The following is a 19,566-nucleotide window of genomic DNA, read 5'->3' as shown; positions in this document are numbered from 1 at the left end:
TACTGTCTGTCCTGATTGGTAAGGGCTCCCTTAGATGGAGGCCTTTCACATAATGGATTACCTGACCCTTTTAACTGGAGATGTCAGGGACTGAAATGCTCTTCTGCTCAGCTTTGCCCCCCTCCCACCTAACCATTCATTCATTCTTAAATGTGTAACTCATTAAAAAAAAACAACCCTGAAATCTCCAGAGGAGCTAGCAATGTTTGCAAAATACTGTCTTCTGTTAGAAATCTGAGAGCCAGAGTGGGGTAGTGATGAGAGTGTCTGACTAAGATTTGGGAAAGCCAGGACTGAATCCTCAGTCTGACACTGAAGCTCACTGGCTGACCTTGTTTTGTGATCAGCTGAAGACCCCATCAAGCCATTTTGTTGTTGTCTAGCCCTCCACCCCCATGGCAAACTTCTTTCTTGTGGCACCCAGTGCAATGTTTTCAAATTTTAAAATGTACAATAGGTCCAACAAAGCAGAGAACTCTTGATCATTAGGTACTAGCAACTTGTTTCCCAAAAGTGAAATTGGAACTCTTTCACATAAAAACAAAGTTACAAAGCCTCAGCAACAATATTGTAATTGCAGTAAAGTTCCTTGTTTTCTTACCTGGTGAATAGCTGGACCATCCCTAACTTGCCAGCTTAGTGGGGAATGGCCCTTACATTGGGGAAACACAGGAAAATAGCCAAAACACAATATATGTCACAGCCCAGTCAACTTACACAGCCATTGTCCACTAGGACCTGCTAATTAACAGAAGAACAGTTCTGGGCAAATCTGGATGGTTAATGGCTTTAATTATAGAAAAAATACCGGATCTTCATTTTAGCAACACCACACAAGTTTAATTGCCATAAATGTAAACATACTTTAAAAGGTCATTTTCATGCTCCATAGGTCAGTAGACTTTCTCGCCGCAGATCTAAATTGCTTTTAATCTGGTTTGATTAGGTGCCAAGCTTCCTGTTTTGTTTCACGGAAATGGCTTCACTTTGTTGCACCCTTGGGTATATAAAGAATCCTCAGGGCGCCCATTAGTTGCTGGATTCACACTACTTCTCAAGAGCTGCTCTGAAAGATTCAAAAGGTAAGACTCTCAAATTGGATTAATCTGTTAGAGGGCCAAACTACATCTTACATGCCAATGCATGTCCCCCTAGCCTAGCAGCCCTTTCGTAAGAAGAAAATCAGCTTCCAAAAGGAGCAGTTTGGAATGGAAACACAATGGGTGGTGAGAAGGGTGCTTAATCTCCCCATTCCTTCTTTCTATAGTTTCCCCAGCACACATACACAGGATTACTTCCACACCCAGTACCCCATTCTCTCACACCCAGCCACTCTTCCACCAGCAGGGTTTTTGCAGCTTTAAAAAATTGGTAGTAGCATCATTATGCTATGCAATACACCTATTACCATTTTTTTAAGCTGGCAAAAAACAATCCCGCAGTGAGGGGGGAATGGCAGTCTCGTGGAGATACCACAGAAAATACCTTCTATAGCTTTCAGAGCTTCATGTGCATCCCCATGCAGAAACCACCAGGGTTTCAAATAGCTGTTTGCAACTGATGAACTAGGGTGGTGTCCTGGTTAAAATGTCAGACTGGGATAGGGCTGGCAGGCCTCCCCCCTCCCCCCTCCCACCAGCAGCCAGCCTTGCCTGCTGCCACTCCAAATAGTGGCAGAAGTATTTTTTTTAATGTTAGCATCATGCACATTGTTATGTCGCTTCCTGGGAAAACCCAGACGTGGCATAGAGCAGCTTTAGAAACTGCTGGAAATTTCCCCCCAAAATGACATAGTGGTGCACACATCTTCATCCCCCCTCATGTTCCTGCCCCCAAATCTTCCACCAGTTGCCAGACACAGCCTGGAAACCCTAGACTGAGATAACCCATGTTCTTACCTCCACTCAGCCATGAGGCTCACTAGCTGACCTTGGCCAATAACCCAACCTATCTCACAGAGCTGTTGTGAGGATAAAACAGAGAGCTGCTTGTAGGAAGGACAGGATACAATTGTAATGGGTAGAGAGGATAGAGTCTTGGATAGAGTCATATACACCCAGTTGGTCCGTTGAACCCAATTATCTTTACACTACATGGCAGCAGCTTTCCAAAGACTTGAGCAAGTGTTTTTTTGAGCTGTTCAACCTTAAAACAACCGCTGAAAGGATCAGGTCTGGGATCTCATACACACAATGTATGACCTTTTTTTACTGAGCTATGGGTCCGTCGTCCCCCCGCCCATCTTAAATCTGGTCTCCATAAATTGTCTCTTCCAGCTGAACCCATGGGATGCTAAGCAAGAAGAGGGAAAGGCTGGCAGAAGAGAATAAACAAGATGATTAGGGGGCCGGAGCACCTTTCCTATGAGGAAAGGTTAAAGAGTGTGGGATGTTTCAGTTTAGAGAAAAAAGACAACTAAGGAGGGGCATGACAAGAGATTTGTAAAATTATGCATGGGGTAGAGAAAATGAATAGAAAGAGTTCTTCCTCCCTCTCTTATAATACTAGAACTCAGGAACACCCAGTGACAATGATGGGTAATAGATTCAGGACAGACAAAGGAAATACTTCTTCGCTCAATGAGTAATTAGTGGAATTCACTGCCGGTGGACCTAGTAGTGCCTATGAGCACAGGTGGCTTCAAAAGGGGATCAGACAGATTTCTGGAGGAGAAATCCATTGGTGGCTACCAGCTGTGGTGAAGAAGGGAACCTCCACATTCAGAAACAGTAAACCTCCAAATATCAGTGGTGGGAGGCAACATTGGGGTGGAGAAGACCTTGACATCTGTGCCCAGTTTGTTGGCCCTCCAGGAAAATTGGTTGGCCAGCGTGTGAAGCAGGATGCTAAACAAGATGGACCTCTGGTTTGATCCAGCAGGGTGCCACTTGTGTTCTTAGGTAGTGTCTCAGGGGAATAGGAGATCAGAAGCATCAGCATGTGAAAGTAGGGAGCTTGTTTCAATTAGAATCAGATGCTTTTGGATCTTCCAGAACTAAGTCCTCTGAGCAGGACCTAGTGGCTGTCAAGGATTCACCCCTCCAACATTGCAAGAAATAGAAAGGTCTTGGGCTGTGATCTGAAGACGTGTCTTCTTGAGCTGCTATTGGACAGCTCTTCCTTTCCTAATAGGAACCTCTAGGAGAACGGAGAGCCTTGGGAAGTCAGTGGGCTGATTCAGACACTGCACTGAATAATAAACTTTCGAACCAGGTTCCAAAGGGAAATTTCCCCATACATTTTTGTCCTGAGTCTGACTATGAGACTTTAAGGACTGGCAATTATGGCTTGAGTCGGATTATCACTGAAAGGATCGTTTAGGCTCAATGACATTAATGTTTCTCCAGTGTTTATTTTAAACTGCTTTTTTGAGGGGTGGGGGTAAATGGAGCCACAGAGATTGCTTTGTCAAGAGAGGAGGAGGAGGAAGAAGAAGAAATTAACCATTTCCTTTTCTGCCATGTGCCACTGAAAAAGCCACCCAAGAACTGCTTTTACCATTGCTGAGGAAAATGTATAGGTCCCCCCTGTATTCCCCCTCCCCCCACTCAATAAGACTAAAAGCAGTTCTAGCACAAAACAGCAGGGAAAGAAATAGTGAAAGTTTCCCTCTCTGTCCACCTCATTCCTCTTCTTGGTAAAATAATCCCAGAGGCTGCGTTTGCAAAAGAAAAGAGGAAGACCTTTAAAATAAATGGAGAACTGTCCATCAGGGACATTCTCATCTTACTGAATATTTTCAGTGTTACTTTGATGTAGCAATATAAGCCAGCCACAACAACCGAAACGGTGCAGTTCCCATAGATGTAGGTTGTGACAGGGGAGAGGAATTGCAACACTGGGCATAATCTCCATCAGAAAAAAGCAAGGTTGCAACATTGCACTGTTGCAAAGATGATCCTGTTACAAGGCTAAGGAAAGTGTTAGGCAGTGGATTCCGGGTACCACTAAGAGCAAGAGAGTTGGAAGAAAGACTGATCTGCCCCCTGGAGAGTTATCCACTCAAAAGGTCTCATAGCAAGCCCCACTGAAATGAAGGCCTGAGCAGGGGTACCTTTCTGTTGAATTGTTCCCCCTGTTAATTAGTGGAAAGGGTTAGGGACTATTTGGGTTTTCCATTTCAGACATTGCAATGTATCAAGCCAGTTCTGCACTGTTAGTAATGCTTTGACCTCATACCCTAGACCCAGAAGCTTGCATATCTAACACTAAGAGCCCACTGAGCAAAGGGGCTGAGGATACTGATTATGAATGCCAGAAAGCTTTTGTCAGTGTAAATGTTGATTGCCACAACAGCACTTATAATAACCCTCTGAAATCCAGTGCTAGCAGGCAGCATCCAAATGGTCTCTATGCCCTATTTGCTTGAATGTCCAAGGCGACTGGTTGGCCACTGTGTAAAACAGGATGCTGGACTAGATGGCTCACTAGTCTGATCCTGGAGGGATCTTATGTTCTCATGTTGGACCCAGCTTTTTCATTCATTCTCTTGCAGCTCTCCCACATATTGCTGCCCACATCTCACATGGTTTGTGTCCATGCAGATCTCCTGATCCCCAACATAGCCTTTTTTGGTGGTACTCCTCTTGACAATGGAAAAGCTGGTGGGATCTGACCCCATCAGATTGATTGCTGGAACTAACATCAGGGTTCTCCAGGACAACAAATTGCAGGGTTTGAATTTGTGACAGCCCGCTCTTGTTCATTTAGTTTAATTTCCAGGGATGCTCGTTCTATAACTCTCACACCACATGCTGCGTTTCATTTGCAGAACTCAAGCGGGGAACAGGATGCCTTTCCAAGTGGTCTCACTCCTCCTGGTCTCACTCAGCTTTGTGCTGATGGAGGAAAATGGCATCAGGTAAGCCCATAAACCAGTAATGAGAATGCAGGAATTCCCATGCCCAGGTTCACACTGCATCCTGCCTAATGCTCTCTAGCTAACTTCTATCAAACAAAACACATTGCTTTGTTTTACACAAATGAGAGTACCCTGTAGCAGGGTAACAGGCAAGCCACGTTAGCTAGCAGCTTCAGGGCGGGGAGGCCTGGTGGTGTTAAGAAACTTTGAAAATCTTGAATTTGGCTCATACCTGTCTCTGTAAATTGGAACAAACATGTTTGCTTTAAAGTGCCCATAAGCCCAGAGAATTCCCACAGTGTCGGGCTGCTTTTTTCTTTTCCTGACCAAGGTGAAGTGGCTGCCTCAGGTGGGAGCTGTAAATAGGAGGCAGAAATTGCCCCTCAATGCTTTTTGCTCACAGGAAGGAGGTAACAATTATCGCATTCGAGATTTTGGTTGCTCCCACAGTGGACGTTTGGTCCTCTTAGTTCCTGCAGCCCCTTCTTATCCCTGGAAAGATCTATGTGGCAACCACTTGGAAGAATAGCTGTGCCAGCTGAGAGGGTGAACTAAAAAAGGACAAGCTGGTAAAATTTCCCCTCTTCCACAAGTGCAGCTTTACTGCTAAAAGGGAACAGTTATCTCATTGATCTCCTCTCACTCCACCCACATGGCTGTTCCTGAACATGGCTCTCAAGCTTACCTTTGCTGAGGTTGGAAGAAGTTATAGGAACAGATTGGAACATGGGATATCTCTCGTTGCCTTCCACGGATGACTGGTTGAATACAATAATAATAATAGCATGAGAAGAATTTATATACCACTCTAAATGTTCCACATACTTCAAATACATTAGCATGTTTTCCAGCCATACCATTCCAAAGCCAAGAGGGCTCTTTTCTTTAATTAATACTTTTTATTTTATTAATAAGATTAAAAGCCCAATAAAAGGGCAGAGAAAAGAAACATTAAAGAAAAAAATAATAGAAAGAGAGAAAAAAGAGAAAAAGAAAATAATGAAAATTAAAGAAAGGAAAAACAAAGAAAATACATATTTCATTTTCCATTTTCCTATACAACACCTGTCATATCTTTACACACATTATACTTGTAGTTTTACTATCTCCAAAATTTATCTTTTCAATACTGCCCCCTTCTATTTATTTTTCCCAAGTTTATCTTCTTAGAAATCAAATCTACAAAGCTCTTTTTCAAACTCTGTCTTATCATAGTCAAAGCCCCATAATTTATACCTTTCTAATAATTGTGCATAGAAGAACCATTGAGATTTATAGCTTTTAGCTATTAGATCTTCCCTTGACTTCAATTTATAGTCTCCTAAGAACTCTAATAATTCTCCATAAGTCAACCATCTCTGTTTAGTTGTCATTTCACCTCTATAAAAAGCTTCCTATGTTGAAATCCAAAGCGGTGTTTTCTGTGATAGACTCAATTTATATTTGTTCTGAGTTCCCAAGATGGCTCTCCTAATATAGGGATTTTTAAAGTCTATGTTGACTTTTACTTTATCATACCACGAATAAGGATGCCATCCAAAGTCAAGAGCTTATCATTTCTCAGAAGCATCCATTCCTTCATTGGACATGAGGCAGTGAAATACAATTTCAAGTCCGGTAAACCTAAGCCACCTCTTTCCTTTGCATCTTGTAAAATTTTGTCTTTAACTCTTGTTTTTTTTTCCCTTGCCATATAAATGTTGATATATCCTTTTGCCGCTGTTTAAATGGTACTTCTGAAGTTAAAAGAGGTCTGCACCTGACGAAGAGAACTGTGGTTCTTGAAAGTTTATGCTACAATAAAGTTGGTTAGTCTTAAAGGTGCTACTGGACTCTTTACTATATTGTTAATGTTGATAGCTGTTGCTGTAAACATTTTATCTCTTGTTGTACCTTGACATCCCCCAGCACCGTTTAAAATTCTCCTTCCTTTTTAAACAATTTTTGCAGAATACCTTGCATTTTTCCTGCTTTTTTTCTTCAAATCTGAATTGTGATGTATGAAGTGACCTCTTATAAGTGCTTTACTTGCATCCCAAACCATTCTTAAATCTGTACCCTTATTCAAATTTAATTCAAAAAATTCTTTCAACCTTTTTTTTACAATCCTCTATGATTGCCTCTTTCTGTAGTAAAGATTCATTTAATTGTCACCTAAATGTATTATATTTAGTTCTATAACTTACACTTACAGGATTATGGGCTGCAAAAGACTTTGGCAATATCTCTACTTTACAATTTTTGATACAAATTTTTTCAATACCTAGACCATATCTATACATGACAAATATTTATGTCTCTCAGAGCAGAATGTATATTCTCTTGAGTCCCTATTTTTTTTGTCTCCAAAAATCCACTAAACTCATATTATCAATCATGTCAAAACAAACCTTTGGTAATTTGCCTTGAGTATCTTTTATGTTTTTCTTAGAACATCTATCTATTTGTGGAGAAACTACACCACTCCAATCCCCCATCAAACAAAAGTTTTCATTGGACTGATCCACCAATTTTTCCTAAAGATATTTGTAGAACCTTCCGTTTTCCTCATTTGGTGCATAGATTTCTACCACCAAAATTTTGCTCCCATTTAATGTCACCTCCACTCCCACAAATCTACCATGGTTTTTAGATATTACAAGTTCTGGTTTCAATACTGATTTTAGATACAATACCACCCTGTTTTTCTTGTTATTATCTGAAGAGACAAATTCCCCCCCCAAAAATTTGTAATCCAAATACTTAACGTCTTTTTTCCAATATGAGTTTCTTGTAAGTAAATGATGTCAGCTCTCGATTTTTTTTCAAATAATGAAATATTTTCCATTGTTTTTGAGGAGCATTTGCTCTGTTTATATTCCATGTTATGCATTTGTAATTCATATTTGGGCTTTAATCAGTGTTCACATCTTCTTGTTCTTCCCGATCTTTCTGTTCCAATATGGACTGTTTAGGGTCTTCTGCAAATTTTTCCAGATCCTTCTTATATCTTTCTTCTTGTAATGTTGTTGTAAAATTTGGTCTCTTATAGACTTTTTGACAAAATACACTATAATATCTTTTGGTAGTTTATGTGCCGCATACCTGGTGGAGATTCTATATACTTTATGCACTTCCATATCAACTCTTGGAATGCCAAATTCTGCCAAAGCCTCGACCACCCTATGACAGATATCTTCATCATATGTCTCCCTAATGCCTTGTAGTCTCAGAGCATATTCTTTCTCCTTTAATTTCAATAAAGCTAAATTATCTTGATGTTTCTCCAACTCTCTATCAAACACAGTGGTTCTGCTGTCCAGGATCTCCACTTGATTGTTCAACTTCTTTATATCCTCAGAGGTTTTTTTAACAGCTTTTTCAATATTTTTAGTTTGTTCAATTAAATCTGCCTTAAATTTCATAAAATTGTCTTCCATTTTCCTTTCAAATGAATCAAATTTGTCACCTAATTGATCAAAAAGTTTTTGCATCAAATCTGTAGATGAGATGTCTATCAAAACCATGCACTTCCTTGTGCCTTGAGACATTTTCCTCAAGATGGCTCTGTTTCTCTATAAATAATCTATAAAGCTTTTCCCAGATGATGTTTACTGTTTACTATTACCTTTATTTACATTCCAGCTGGACTTTCAAGGCCAATGTTTCACCCTTAGCTCCTTCTATGCATATTTGTTTATCCGGTCCAGCCAAAATAATTTCTCCCAATACAAATTCACAAATTATAGAGATAAACAAACCATAGACTTTTGGTTTCCCTTAGTCCATTGAATTTTTCTTGCCACATATGTATCATTAATCTTATTTCAATTAAAAGGAAAGGAAAAGAGAAATGTGCAGATAAGCAGAGTATTATCTCACCACAAAAGAAATAACTGTGTCGCAGAGTTGCTTAGTTCTTTGAAGTTCTTGAATATCACCCGACGACACTCCAATCTCCAGTCACCACCACTCAGGAACCTGGGCAGTCAGACCTTCAGCAGAGCCGTCAAATGGAGCACAAGTGGTTAAACTCATAATCCCTCCTTACCCAGAGGGATTTATCAGCTGGAGAAGGGTCTCCAGTCATTAATCAAAGCTATGTTGTCTCTCCTAGAATGGAAAGCTTCATGGCTATGCCCTCAAGTCACATGTCCCAGGAGGGCAGGGCACTTTTCTTAAGAGGGGGTGCTGACTTCCACTGATTTCCACCCTCCTGCTGCAGTCCACTGAACACCTCATATTTTTATTCTTGGGAATCAGTGGACCCTAAAAAAATAAAAATAAAGAATAAAAGGCAAAGTGGGAATTTGCAGTGGGAGAAGGTGGATATTGGCATCTGCTCTTAAATGGGTGTATTTGGAACTGCATGGTTGGATGCAGGCTGGTGTCTTAGAAGTCTTTATGGAGGATAGATCCATTAGTGGCTACTAGTTATGGTGGATAAAGGGACCTACATATACAGAGGCAAGAAACCTAGTGAATACTAGTGCGAGGAGTCGCCATCAGAGGAAGTCCTTGCCATCTGTTGTCTGTTTGTTGGCCCTCCTGGTTGGGCACTGTGTGAAGCAAGATGCTGGACTAGATGGTCTTAATTTAATTAATTAAATTTATTAGATGTTTTGCCCACCCTACCCACGAGCAGGGTCAGGGCGGGTCATATTCTTATGTTCTGTCCCCTTACCCTGCACCTTAGCCTAGTATGGGCACTTCCCTCTATGTTTCCTTCCCTTTTATCTAGTGTTGTAAATTACATAAGCTCATCATGAGCAAGGCTCATTCCATAGCTTACCTTAGTGTAATCCTAGAGAGAGTTACTCCCATCTAAACCCCTTGAGACACGAGACATCTGACACACGAAGAACATAGCCCGGAAGGGTAGTTTCAAAAGACAGAGTAGGCGGCAGGCTTTGCTATACAGTAGAGCTGTGTGACGGGGCTGTGAAATACCAGAAGGGAAGCTTCAGTCTATTATAACCTCTCCAGGGCCAAGCCTGGCTCTGGAAGGCAGGTCCAGCCCATTTCCATTCCTCGCTGCCCTCTGGTTGCCGTCTCAGTTTTAGCCTTCTGGGAGGCAAAGATGAAATTAACAAACCCTCTGGGGAGCAATCTCCGCTGGCTCTGTCTTTTTAAACTATGCTTCCCAGCTAACATTATGTCTTCCTACACTTGACTAATACACGCCAAGGCATCTCGTGTAGAGAGACTAGACTGGAGTAACTTCATAGGATTGCACTGTAAAGCACTTTGAATGTAATAGGTGCTTCATTAATATTTACATTGTAATGATAGTCTTCTTGGAAATGTTCTACTGTTTTCAATGAGATTTGGATGGAAGTAAGTGCACTTGGGGGCTTCTTTAATCCTAGAAATTCCCAGTTCCTTTGGCTTAGATCCTATATCTAGTTTCCATATATGTTTCTCTTTGTCTGTTTCAGAGATATTCCTCAGCGGTGGAGTGTGCATTCCTCTGGGGCTGGGCACTTGCATTCATGAACAGCCAATGTCTTTCAAGGAGCCCAAAAGTGCCTTGCTCCACAGGAACATGGTCTGCACAAGAGGATTGCCTCTGCTTTTGTGACCTGAGGTGGACTGGGAGGGGGAAAAGGCTCTGAAAAGGGCCCCACTGCCTTGGCATGCCTTCCACACAGAGAAGGGGGCGGGAATGAGCAATCTCTCTGTGGTCTTCATCTGGCTGTACGGTGCAGGGGCCACTAGCTTGCAACTGTGGCAGCTCTAGCCCATGTCACACCCATTGACCATGTGCAGCGCAGGGGCTACTGGCTCTTGTGAGGCAGGGGCTGCCAGCTTGTGGTGCTGGCAGCTCCCACCCCCCTCTCTGGGGCTGCCACATCACAAAGGGCTGTCCAGGGGGCAGGGCAGCCCCCAGGCCATCAGCCCCCCCCAGGACTTTCCCTGATGGCCTTAATGGCCAATCTACCCCTGTCCACAGGGGCAGATTCATTGTGGTATGAACTGAATTCTTGATCCATCCATACTTAAATACAGAAGATAATATTTTTAACAGTGGGGTTAAAAAGCCATGCAAGGAAAGAGGTATAATGTTGTTAAGTTGGTTTAAAATTCATAAATATACCATATCATCACAGTGACTGCTCACAATAGCTGTCATTGATGCAAACACAATGATGTGTGTCCTATGAAGCACTAATGGAAGATTGTGCTCATTTGTCCCATGTCCCTTCCACACCCTGCAGTCTTTTTTGACCCCCACTTGGGACCCATGTCAGCTGTGAAGGCCTGGGGGCTGCAGTGAGAATAGGGAAGGCGGTAGAATTCCCCCCTCCACCTTCTTCCATCAGCAGAGCCTTCTGTTGGTGCTTAAAGCAGTCTCCCTGGTTTGAGTAAGCTAATATAATACCTGTAATAAGTGGCAAGCTCTCTTTCAATATGTCCAGTCCCTTTTCTACATCGAATTATTCCACAAGTGAATGTCTTTTACTATCAGAAAACCTTAATTGACATTTTAGTTAGAAATATGATTAAATTTGAGAAGGATCAACAAATTGGTCCCATAGAGTTTGTGAGTTGGATTCAGCTGTTCCTCCTCAATGTCACTCAATTCTATTCCATACTACATCCCTGTCCTCTGTTCCTTTTGACTATATAAGTTCCATGAACCCCAGCATAGCCTTTTCTGAATGTTCAAAAGGGAACCTCTCCTCCCCTTTTCACCAGCATAAAAGCTGGTAGATCCAACTTTGAGGGATGTTGAAAAGCCAAAGATAAGAGGGTTCCAAATCATTTTGTTGTGTGTGAATACATATTTCCTCTCTGCTGCCAGAACAAATCCAAAGATCCTACAGAGACGGTATTCCGAGGCAACATTGGCAAGTGATTACAGTCGAACTCTGGACAACATGCTGAAGAAGAACTTTGTGGACTGGCTCTTGACCAGAAGAGAAAACAAGATGGAGTAAGTCTGTAGACTAGGTTGATCCAATTATCCCCCATTTGTGGGAAAGCGATGAGCAAATTGACATTTGGTTGAGTGGGAGAGAAAAGTAAGAAGGGAATGGTCTTTTCCCAGCATTCCCCTTTCCAGCTCAGGTTAGCATTCTCAAGCTTGTGCCAGTCTTAAGGCACCAGGCCCTATACTGTTTTTCCAGTGATGGAGGGTTGGGGGAGACCAAGATCTCACCTCCTCTCTGCTGCAAAGCAAGTTCTTGCTTTGAAAAATTGAGGGGGCTAAATCAAGAACAAAGTAAATCGCGCCACAAACTGGAGTCATGATGGGAAATTGTGCCAGGAAGACGCCGTCATTTCTGGGAGTTTTGCGCGATTTTGCACAGCTACTAAGATGTGTGAAAACAGCCTTGGTGTGAACCAGGAAAAGTGTTCATAGATGCTGTGATGCCCATTGGGGACCCCTGGTCTAATCTCAGGGAAAATAAAGAGATGGCTCTAACAGCTGAAATTTTCTCCTCCAGTAATAGCATTGACCCATCCAAGAGAGAAGTTGAATCCCCAACATTAAATACAAGCTCTCGCGGATATGAAGCTGCATCCCAAGGGACAAAGGATTTCTTTATTTGTCTTCTGCAACAAAGGTGAGATCAACACATTTATTGTTATGTAAAATGAGAATACATCTTAGCAGTTAGTCATAACTCCCCACATTTTCATGGGAAAATAAAGAGACAATCAGAACCTCACAGATACAAACTAATTAATAAGAATGTGCATCCATATCTTAGCTAAACAAAATCCCAATCAAAACTGTCCTGCTTATTCATATCATGAATATAATTAATCTGAATTAAAAATTACCAATTGATCATATTTGGAAATCTGATCTTGGTATGCAGATGCCTTGCTGTCTGGCTGAAAGTTCATTGAGAAGATAATGTAACTGACAGGAACCTTTTCCCTCTGCAGAGTTATATAGATGTTACCATTAAAGAGGTTTATAGTAATATTTCCATATTTTTTCCACTGTTGAAAAAAGAGGGGTCCCCTTTGATCACTTGAAGATGCCAGGTATCATGGGAGCTGCATGGACAAAAGCCAAGTGGGAAGGGGATCCTAATAAGGTGGAGGATTTGGCAAAGTAGAGTTAAAACCTGTCTTGATCCAACCAATATGTTTAATTTAGATTCATCACATGTTTGACTCACTGGCTTTTGGAGTGCTTTGATTCTTTATAAGCACAATGGTTTCTGTTGGCTTCATAGTCTATTACCTGAAGCTGCACCTGCTAGGCATAATAGCAAATTTTGCTTGTACATGCTGACATATAGGCAGGCAGTGCTGAAGACTTGAGGCAGGGCAGGATATGGTGGATGGAGGAAAAAGTGAATTAATTAATTTATTTAAACCATTTGTATGCCACCTTTCTACTCAAAACAGGGTCCCCAAGGTGGACCCTATTTTGCCTGTACCCCTGTGACCAGAGGCAGCTCTGCAGATTCAGGCAGGGACAGAGGCAATACTATAATTGCACACACATCCAAACACCAGACAGTATCAATATCTTCTTATGGGGTGGATTCAGCCAGCTTTTTCACTTGGTGATTTTTGGGGAATCAGCATGGATTCATATGTGGAAACATATTTCCATGTTTGCTGTATTAGAGAGACTGACCATGACAATTCACACCAGGGTAAAGTAAATGAGCCCCAGACTTGCTTTGGCCCTTTTTATTGTTACACAGTAACATATGAGTGAAAGGGTCAGCATGGTGTAGTGATAAGAGTGTAGGAACAGGATCTGGGTGGCCCATTCTGCCATGGAAGATTCCTGGGTGAGGAATTAGTTACTGTCTTTCAGCCTATCTATCTCACAGGCTGGTTGCTTTAATGATAAAATGTAAAAAAACAAAATTAAAAGTACATCACTTTGGGTTCCCACTGGGGACAAAAGCAGCATATAAGTATCTAAATAAAAATAAATGTCCAATTCCTAGGTATCAGCCACATAATTTTAGTTGCCTAAACAATCAGGCTCCTGTGATTTCTTCACCCATACAATAGCATTTCCATGTCTTTCCGTTCCCCGCTGTCCAATCTATGCTATTTCACTGACCACAACTATGTCACAATATCTCTCTTATAGCCTTACTCTGCCGAAAGACCCTGTTCAGTGTAAGAACATCTTGAAGCAGGAATTTCTGGACTGGCTGATTTCTGCTGACCTCTGCAGGCCAATGTGAGTGAATGGCTCTTACTTGTTCCCTCCTTTTCATTTGATGGACAGGCCTGGTCAGATTGTGCAACCCAAATGATTGCTCAGGGGTAATAAAATGTTTAGGGATGCTAAATGAAGCAGCAAATAGTTTGAGAGATGCAACATGGATTGCTATATTTTTCATACATTGACTACTGGCTGTACTGGCTCTCAGATATTGGGTTGGATCTTACCATCTTTTCCACCGGTGCAAAAGGGAGGGGGTGCCATCTTGCCCCGATTTTCCTCCTTGCTACGAGTCAATCTTGTGTAAGTTTTTTGTTCATGCAGGTCCCACAATGCCTTTGGAGAAGATCAAAAGGCTGAACTCCTGCATCAGGAGAAAACCTGCTGTTGAAAAACCATTGGGTTGCCAACAGTAATCGTAAAATATTTGCAGAATATTAATATGGTTCATAGTGTTGCCAACCTCCAGGTGGTGCCTGGAGATGTCCTGGAATGACAACTGATCTCCAGCTGTCAGAAATCAGTTCCTCTGGAGGAAATGGCTGCTTTGCTGGCATTATATGAGGACTCTCCCCTCCCCAAACTGCATTCCCTAGGCTCAACTCCCAAATCTCCAGGAATTTCCCAATCTGGAGCTGGTAACTCTAGTAGATAGTATGGACTTTGACAGACTTTCCCTCTTTTCCCCTTGCATCACCAGGCTCTTTATAAAACTATATTTTTCTCCTTTTGTTTCCCAGGCATCATTAGCTCCAGGGCTTCTTCAGGAAAGACGATGGATTCACTTCTGTATCTTCTTTGTTTTATATCTTTTGCTGATGAAAATCACTTATGAATGATGATGTAAAACAGAATAATAAAATAATCTATTATGAGTGGAGGTATTCTTGAGAGTTTTATTGACTAAGAACATAGCATATTGTTGTTTGTTATGCTCTGCAACAAGGAGACCCTAATTTAATTGACTTACACCAGGGCTTTTTTTCAGCTGGAACGCAGTGGAACGGAGTTCTGGAACCTCTTGAAAATGGTCACATGGCTGGTGGCCCCGCCCCTGATCTCCAGACAGAGGGGAACTTAGACTGCCCTCCACAGCATGTGGCGCGGAGGGAAATCTAAACTCCCCTCTGTCTGGAGATCAGGGGGCGGGGCCACCAGCCATGTGACCATTTTCTCCGAGGGCAACCCACTGAGTTCCACCACCTCTTTTCCCGCAAAAAAAGCCCTGACTTACACATTTTACTAATCAAGGGGTTGGTGAACCAGTAAGGCGCTACTGACCAAAGAAAAGAGACCCAGGAACCATCTTCAGCTTATGAAGCTCACCAGATTGTTTTGATCCCCAGTTCAGAGCCAAAATCAAATGCGGCCAGCTGCACTTTGGAGACATGTGGTACAGTTGCTCAGTTGCAGCAATGAGCCATGGTTCATCCAGGGCCTGATCCTTGCTTAGATACGTCAATTGATGTTTGAGATTTAAAACCTCTGCCTTTCCACTTGAAGGTGTTTATGGCCCTTCACAAAGATGTTTAAAAAGCAGCAGTACAAGAATGGAACCAGTTAAAACAGTGAGATTGAGGATTAAAATCTAAAATATAACAATGAATGGATTTTGTAATCATTTACTTTTGCTCCTAAAGAAGCTCAAAAACATGCTAGTATCATCGTGCAGTCCTAAGAAGAGTCACCACTTTCTAAGCTTATTGAAGTCAAGGGTGTAACTCTGACTAGGATTGCACAGTAATTCTCCAAGACAAGATTTCTGACGTCATCACGCCATTAAACGGGATCATGATGGAAATTGTGCTATGAAAATGCAGTCATGCCGTGAGTGTGGCACGATTTTCTGGAGGGTTTACAGGCATGTGAAAATGGCCATGATATAAGAACACATTTTTCTTCTAATCCTGGGAAAGACATTGGGTCAGATCCTAGACTCCTTTCCACTAAATCTTACTCTGGAATCATAGAATCATAGGGTTGGAAGAGACCTCTAGGGTCATCTAGTGCAACCCCCTGCACAATGCAGGAACTTCACAACTACTCCCCTAACTGCCCCAGTGACCAGAAGATGGCAGAACACCTCCAGGATCCCTAGCCAAATTCCTTGTTAAGTACAGAAGTATTTCCTTTGCCCATCCTAATCTATTGCCCTTTGACTTCACTGAGTGCCCCCTTTTAGTATTATAGGATAAAAAGAGAATTTTTTTTCTCTATCCACTATCTCCATCCCACACAGTTTTTAAAGCCGCTATCATGTCCCCCCTCAATCATATTTTTTCTAATCTGAAAAGTCCCAGATTCTTTAGCCTTTCTTCATAGGAAAGATACTCCAGTCCCTTTATCATTTTGGTTATCTTCTGCTGACTGTGCCAAAACCATGGAAAGCTACAGACTGCAAGGAGACAATGATGCCTTTGGCAAATGAATATTCTGATAGGTCAGCAGCATGTACGATTTGAGGAGTCCATGTGATATAACAGTTGTGATGTCAGATCAGGAACTGGAAGACTCAGATTCAAAATTCCCACTCTACCATGAAATTCACCAGACCAGTCAGGGCCAGTTCACATATTACTAAATCACACGTACAGTCAACCAACACAGTATGGAAGTTTACCTCTTGGAACTTACTTGCCGTGCACACAGGGGCCCAGTTTGGATTGGGATCATGGCAAACAGGAAGAAGCATAAGCCTCCCCCTGCACTGTTTTCCCAACCTGAAAGGGCCCCGGGGAGCTACTATTTGCTCCACTTGGGAAAACTTACCTGCCATCTAGATGAAGTCCATCAGTACATGCAAGTGTCCCCAGTGAAGCGAATAGCAGCTCTAGGGCCCTTTCAGTGTGGGTGGGTGTTTAAGCCCCCTCCCCCTGTTGTCCTGATTAACATCAGGTCCCCATACACCTACAAATTGTTCTAAATATACAAAGAGCCCAGAGCATGTCTGATGGACAGGACCTTTGGTGGACATGTGGGGGGACACAAGGACTGTGTAACTGGCCCTCAATCAGCCTAATGTGGAGATAATCTGGGTAGGGGCAGGACAGCATTGCATGCTGTCCTGAGTTCTTTGGTGGAAGGAAGGGATGAAAATGAGATAGATGAAGGTGAAGCTAGATGGCTCAAAGGAAAGGCAGGAGTGGGAGTTTTGATGGAAGCTGGAGTTTCTGGCTTCCTTGGGAGCTGAATAGTTGAAAAGAAAGGCATGTGAGTGGTACCAGTTCTTAAGGGAAGGTGCTATGTTAGTTTTCTATACTGTAGTTGCTTCATGGTGGGGTACAGAATTTTGGGGGCAATGCGTTTTTTTCTGTAGTGCAATGACCAGGAGAGTGGAGAGAAAAGGATTCAGAGTAAAAATAATCTCAAGGATTCAGATCCATGAGCTAAATATGTGGTTTATGTGACTGCCAAGACACACAAGAAAGATACATTCCAAAAGAAGTTTTACTCCAGTATCAGTTTTGCTCATGATACATTTGTTCTAGGGTTGCTGATTCTAGGTTGGAAATTCCTGGAGGTTTGGGGGTAGAGCTCAGGGAAGGCAGGTTTGGGGGGAAGAAGTATATTGGTGGGATATCATGCCATAATGCCCATTCTCCCAAGCATTGATTTTCTTCAGGGAAACTGCCCCCTGTAGTCTGGAGAGGAGTTGTAATTCTGGGAACTGCCCAAGCCCCACCTGGAAGATGGCAACCCTAATTTGTTCCTTACTCTTTTGTTCAGGGTTTTCGGTTGTAAAACGGTCCCTCTGGTCCTTCTTTTTCCCACGCGGAATGTGGAATTTACTCAGCTGGTTCAGTTCACAAGTTGACGGTTCCTCCTCTCCCGTTTCACGTATAGGATTTACTCTCTGCTGCCCCCAGCTGGTCATATGTAGAATTGCAGTCTGATTGCTGGTCAGATTCTCAATTCAGAATCCTCAACTAGGCAAGCTCTCCCTGCTTCTCCCATATACCGTGATAGACGTGAACCAAATCAGGAAGCTTTTTTTCGTGGTTCTGAGACCAACCAACTTCAGTAACAGATATTTTAGCTTCTGATGCCTGAGATGGAAAACGGCATCTCCAGCCCACTAATTAATATTGTTATAAAGGACACAAGATTGTAACTACTGTCTTGGGAATTTCTAGACTGTCTTCACTGCATTGTTCATATCATACATTATACTGTTTCATTGCTTTGTTTTCAAGTTTTGTATTCCTACTTTGTTATATGTAATTTCTTTTAGTTTTCTAGAGTATTCTCTAATTTCGCAATCATTTTTTCTAAAAAAAAATGGCATGTTGAATGTTTTATACTTTCTGTTGAAGTGTTTCTTATTGTGTGATCTGTCTTAGATCCCTGCTAGAAAGGTGGGCTAAAAATGAAGTAAATACATAATGAAGAAATAAGCATAGGACACAATATGCTAAGAAAGCCAGATTAGTGTAGTGTTTAAGAGCAATGGGACTCTAATCTGGAGAACCAGGTTTGATTCCTCACTCCTCTGCTTGAAGCCAGCCGGGTGACCTTGGGTCAGTTACAGCTCTCTGGAGCTCTTTCAGTCCCACCCACCTCACAGGGTGATTGTTGTGGGGATAAGAAAAACATACTTTGTAAACCACTCTGAATGGGTGTTAAATTGTCCTGAAAGGTGGTATATAAACCAAATGTCGTTGTTGTTATTGTTGCTGTTGCTGTTATTAAGAAATGGAACTATTGCTCTTCGGATTTCATTTCTGGAGTAGCCATTTGCCTGAAGTGTGTGGTTTTAGTTGAGAGCAATCAAACCCAGGATGAATCAAACAACCAAGGAAAAACAGTCTCCTACAGGAAAAGTGTTTTTGCCATATATCAAAGGAATTACTGATCAGATGGGAAAGCTTATGAAAAAGCATAACCTTCAAGCAGTATTCAGACCCACCTGAAAAATACACCAGATGCTACGATCAGCAAAAGACAGTAGAGACCCCCTCACCTCTGCAGGAGTATACCGTATACCCTGCAGCTGTGGACAAGTTTACATCAGGACCACAAAGTGTAGCATCCAGGCAAGAATAAAAACACATGAAAGACACTGCAGACTTGGACAACCTGAAAAATCAGCAGTGGCTGAACATAGCCTAACTCAAACAGGGCACAGTATCTTATTCCAGGACACCAAAATACTGGACAACACTTCCAACTACTTTGTCAGACTGCACAGGGAAGCCATTGAAATTCACAAGCATAAGCAAAACTTCAACAGGAAAGAAGAAACCTTAAGAATTAACAGAGCATGGTTTCCAGTTCTGAAAAACACCAGGCTAACAAAACACTCTATACCCGACAATAGCCCTGCAGAGAAGATTAGCACATCAAGTACCATTCCATATGCAAAAGAACCTCCTCAGGATACAGTGAAGCCTCCCGTCATTAGCATTCCACACCCTGGGAAACTCTTACAGGATGACTCAGCTCAACCCCACCCCTCCTGAGTAGATATAAATGACCTGCCAACATCTTTTCCACACTGTGACACTGAGAGATCTTTGTCTTTTGGTGCTACACCTCTGAAGATGCCAGCCATAGCTGCTGGCGAAACGTCAGG

The 19,566-nt window shown here is 42.1% G+C and overlaps 1 protein-coding gene across 1 annotated transcript; it reads left to right on the top strand.

Moving 5' to 3' along the window:
* The first annotated feature begins 4,790 nt into the window (after nt 1-4,790).
* On the top strand, nt 4,791-14,385 carry GIP (gastric inhibitory polypeptide). Its single transcript, XM_054993706.1, has 5 exons — nt 4,791-4,861; nt 11,646-11,777; nt 12,292-12,411; nt 13,917-14,009; nt 14,319-14,385. The coding sequence occupies exons 1-5, from the start codon at nt 4,791-4,793 to the stop codon at nt 14,383-14,385; spliced, it is 483 nt and encodes a 160-aa protein (XP_054849681.1).
* The last annotated feature ends 5,181 nt before the right edge of the window (nt 14,386-19,566 follow it).

The sequence above is a fragment of the Eublepharis macularius genome, chromosome 12 (assembly GCF_028583425.1).
Source record: "Eublepharis macularius isolate TG4126 chromosome 12, MPM_Emac_v1.0, whole genome shotgun sequence".
Lineage (NCBI taxonomy): Eukaryota > Metazoa > Chordata > Lepidosauria > Squamata > Eublepharidae > Eublepharis > Eublepharis macularius.
This window is presented reverse-complemented; position numbering and strand designations above follow the sequence as displayed.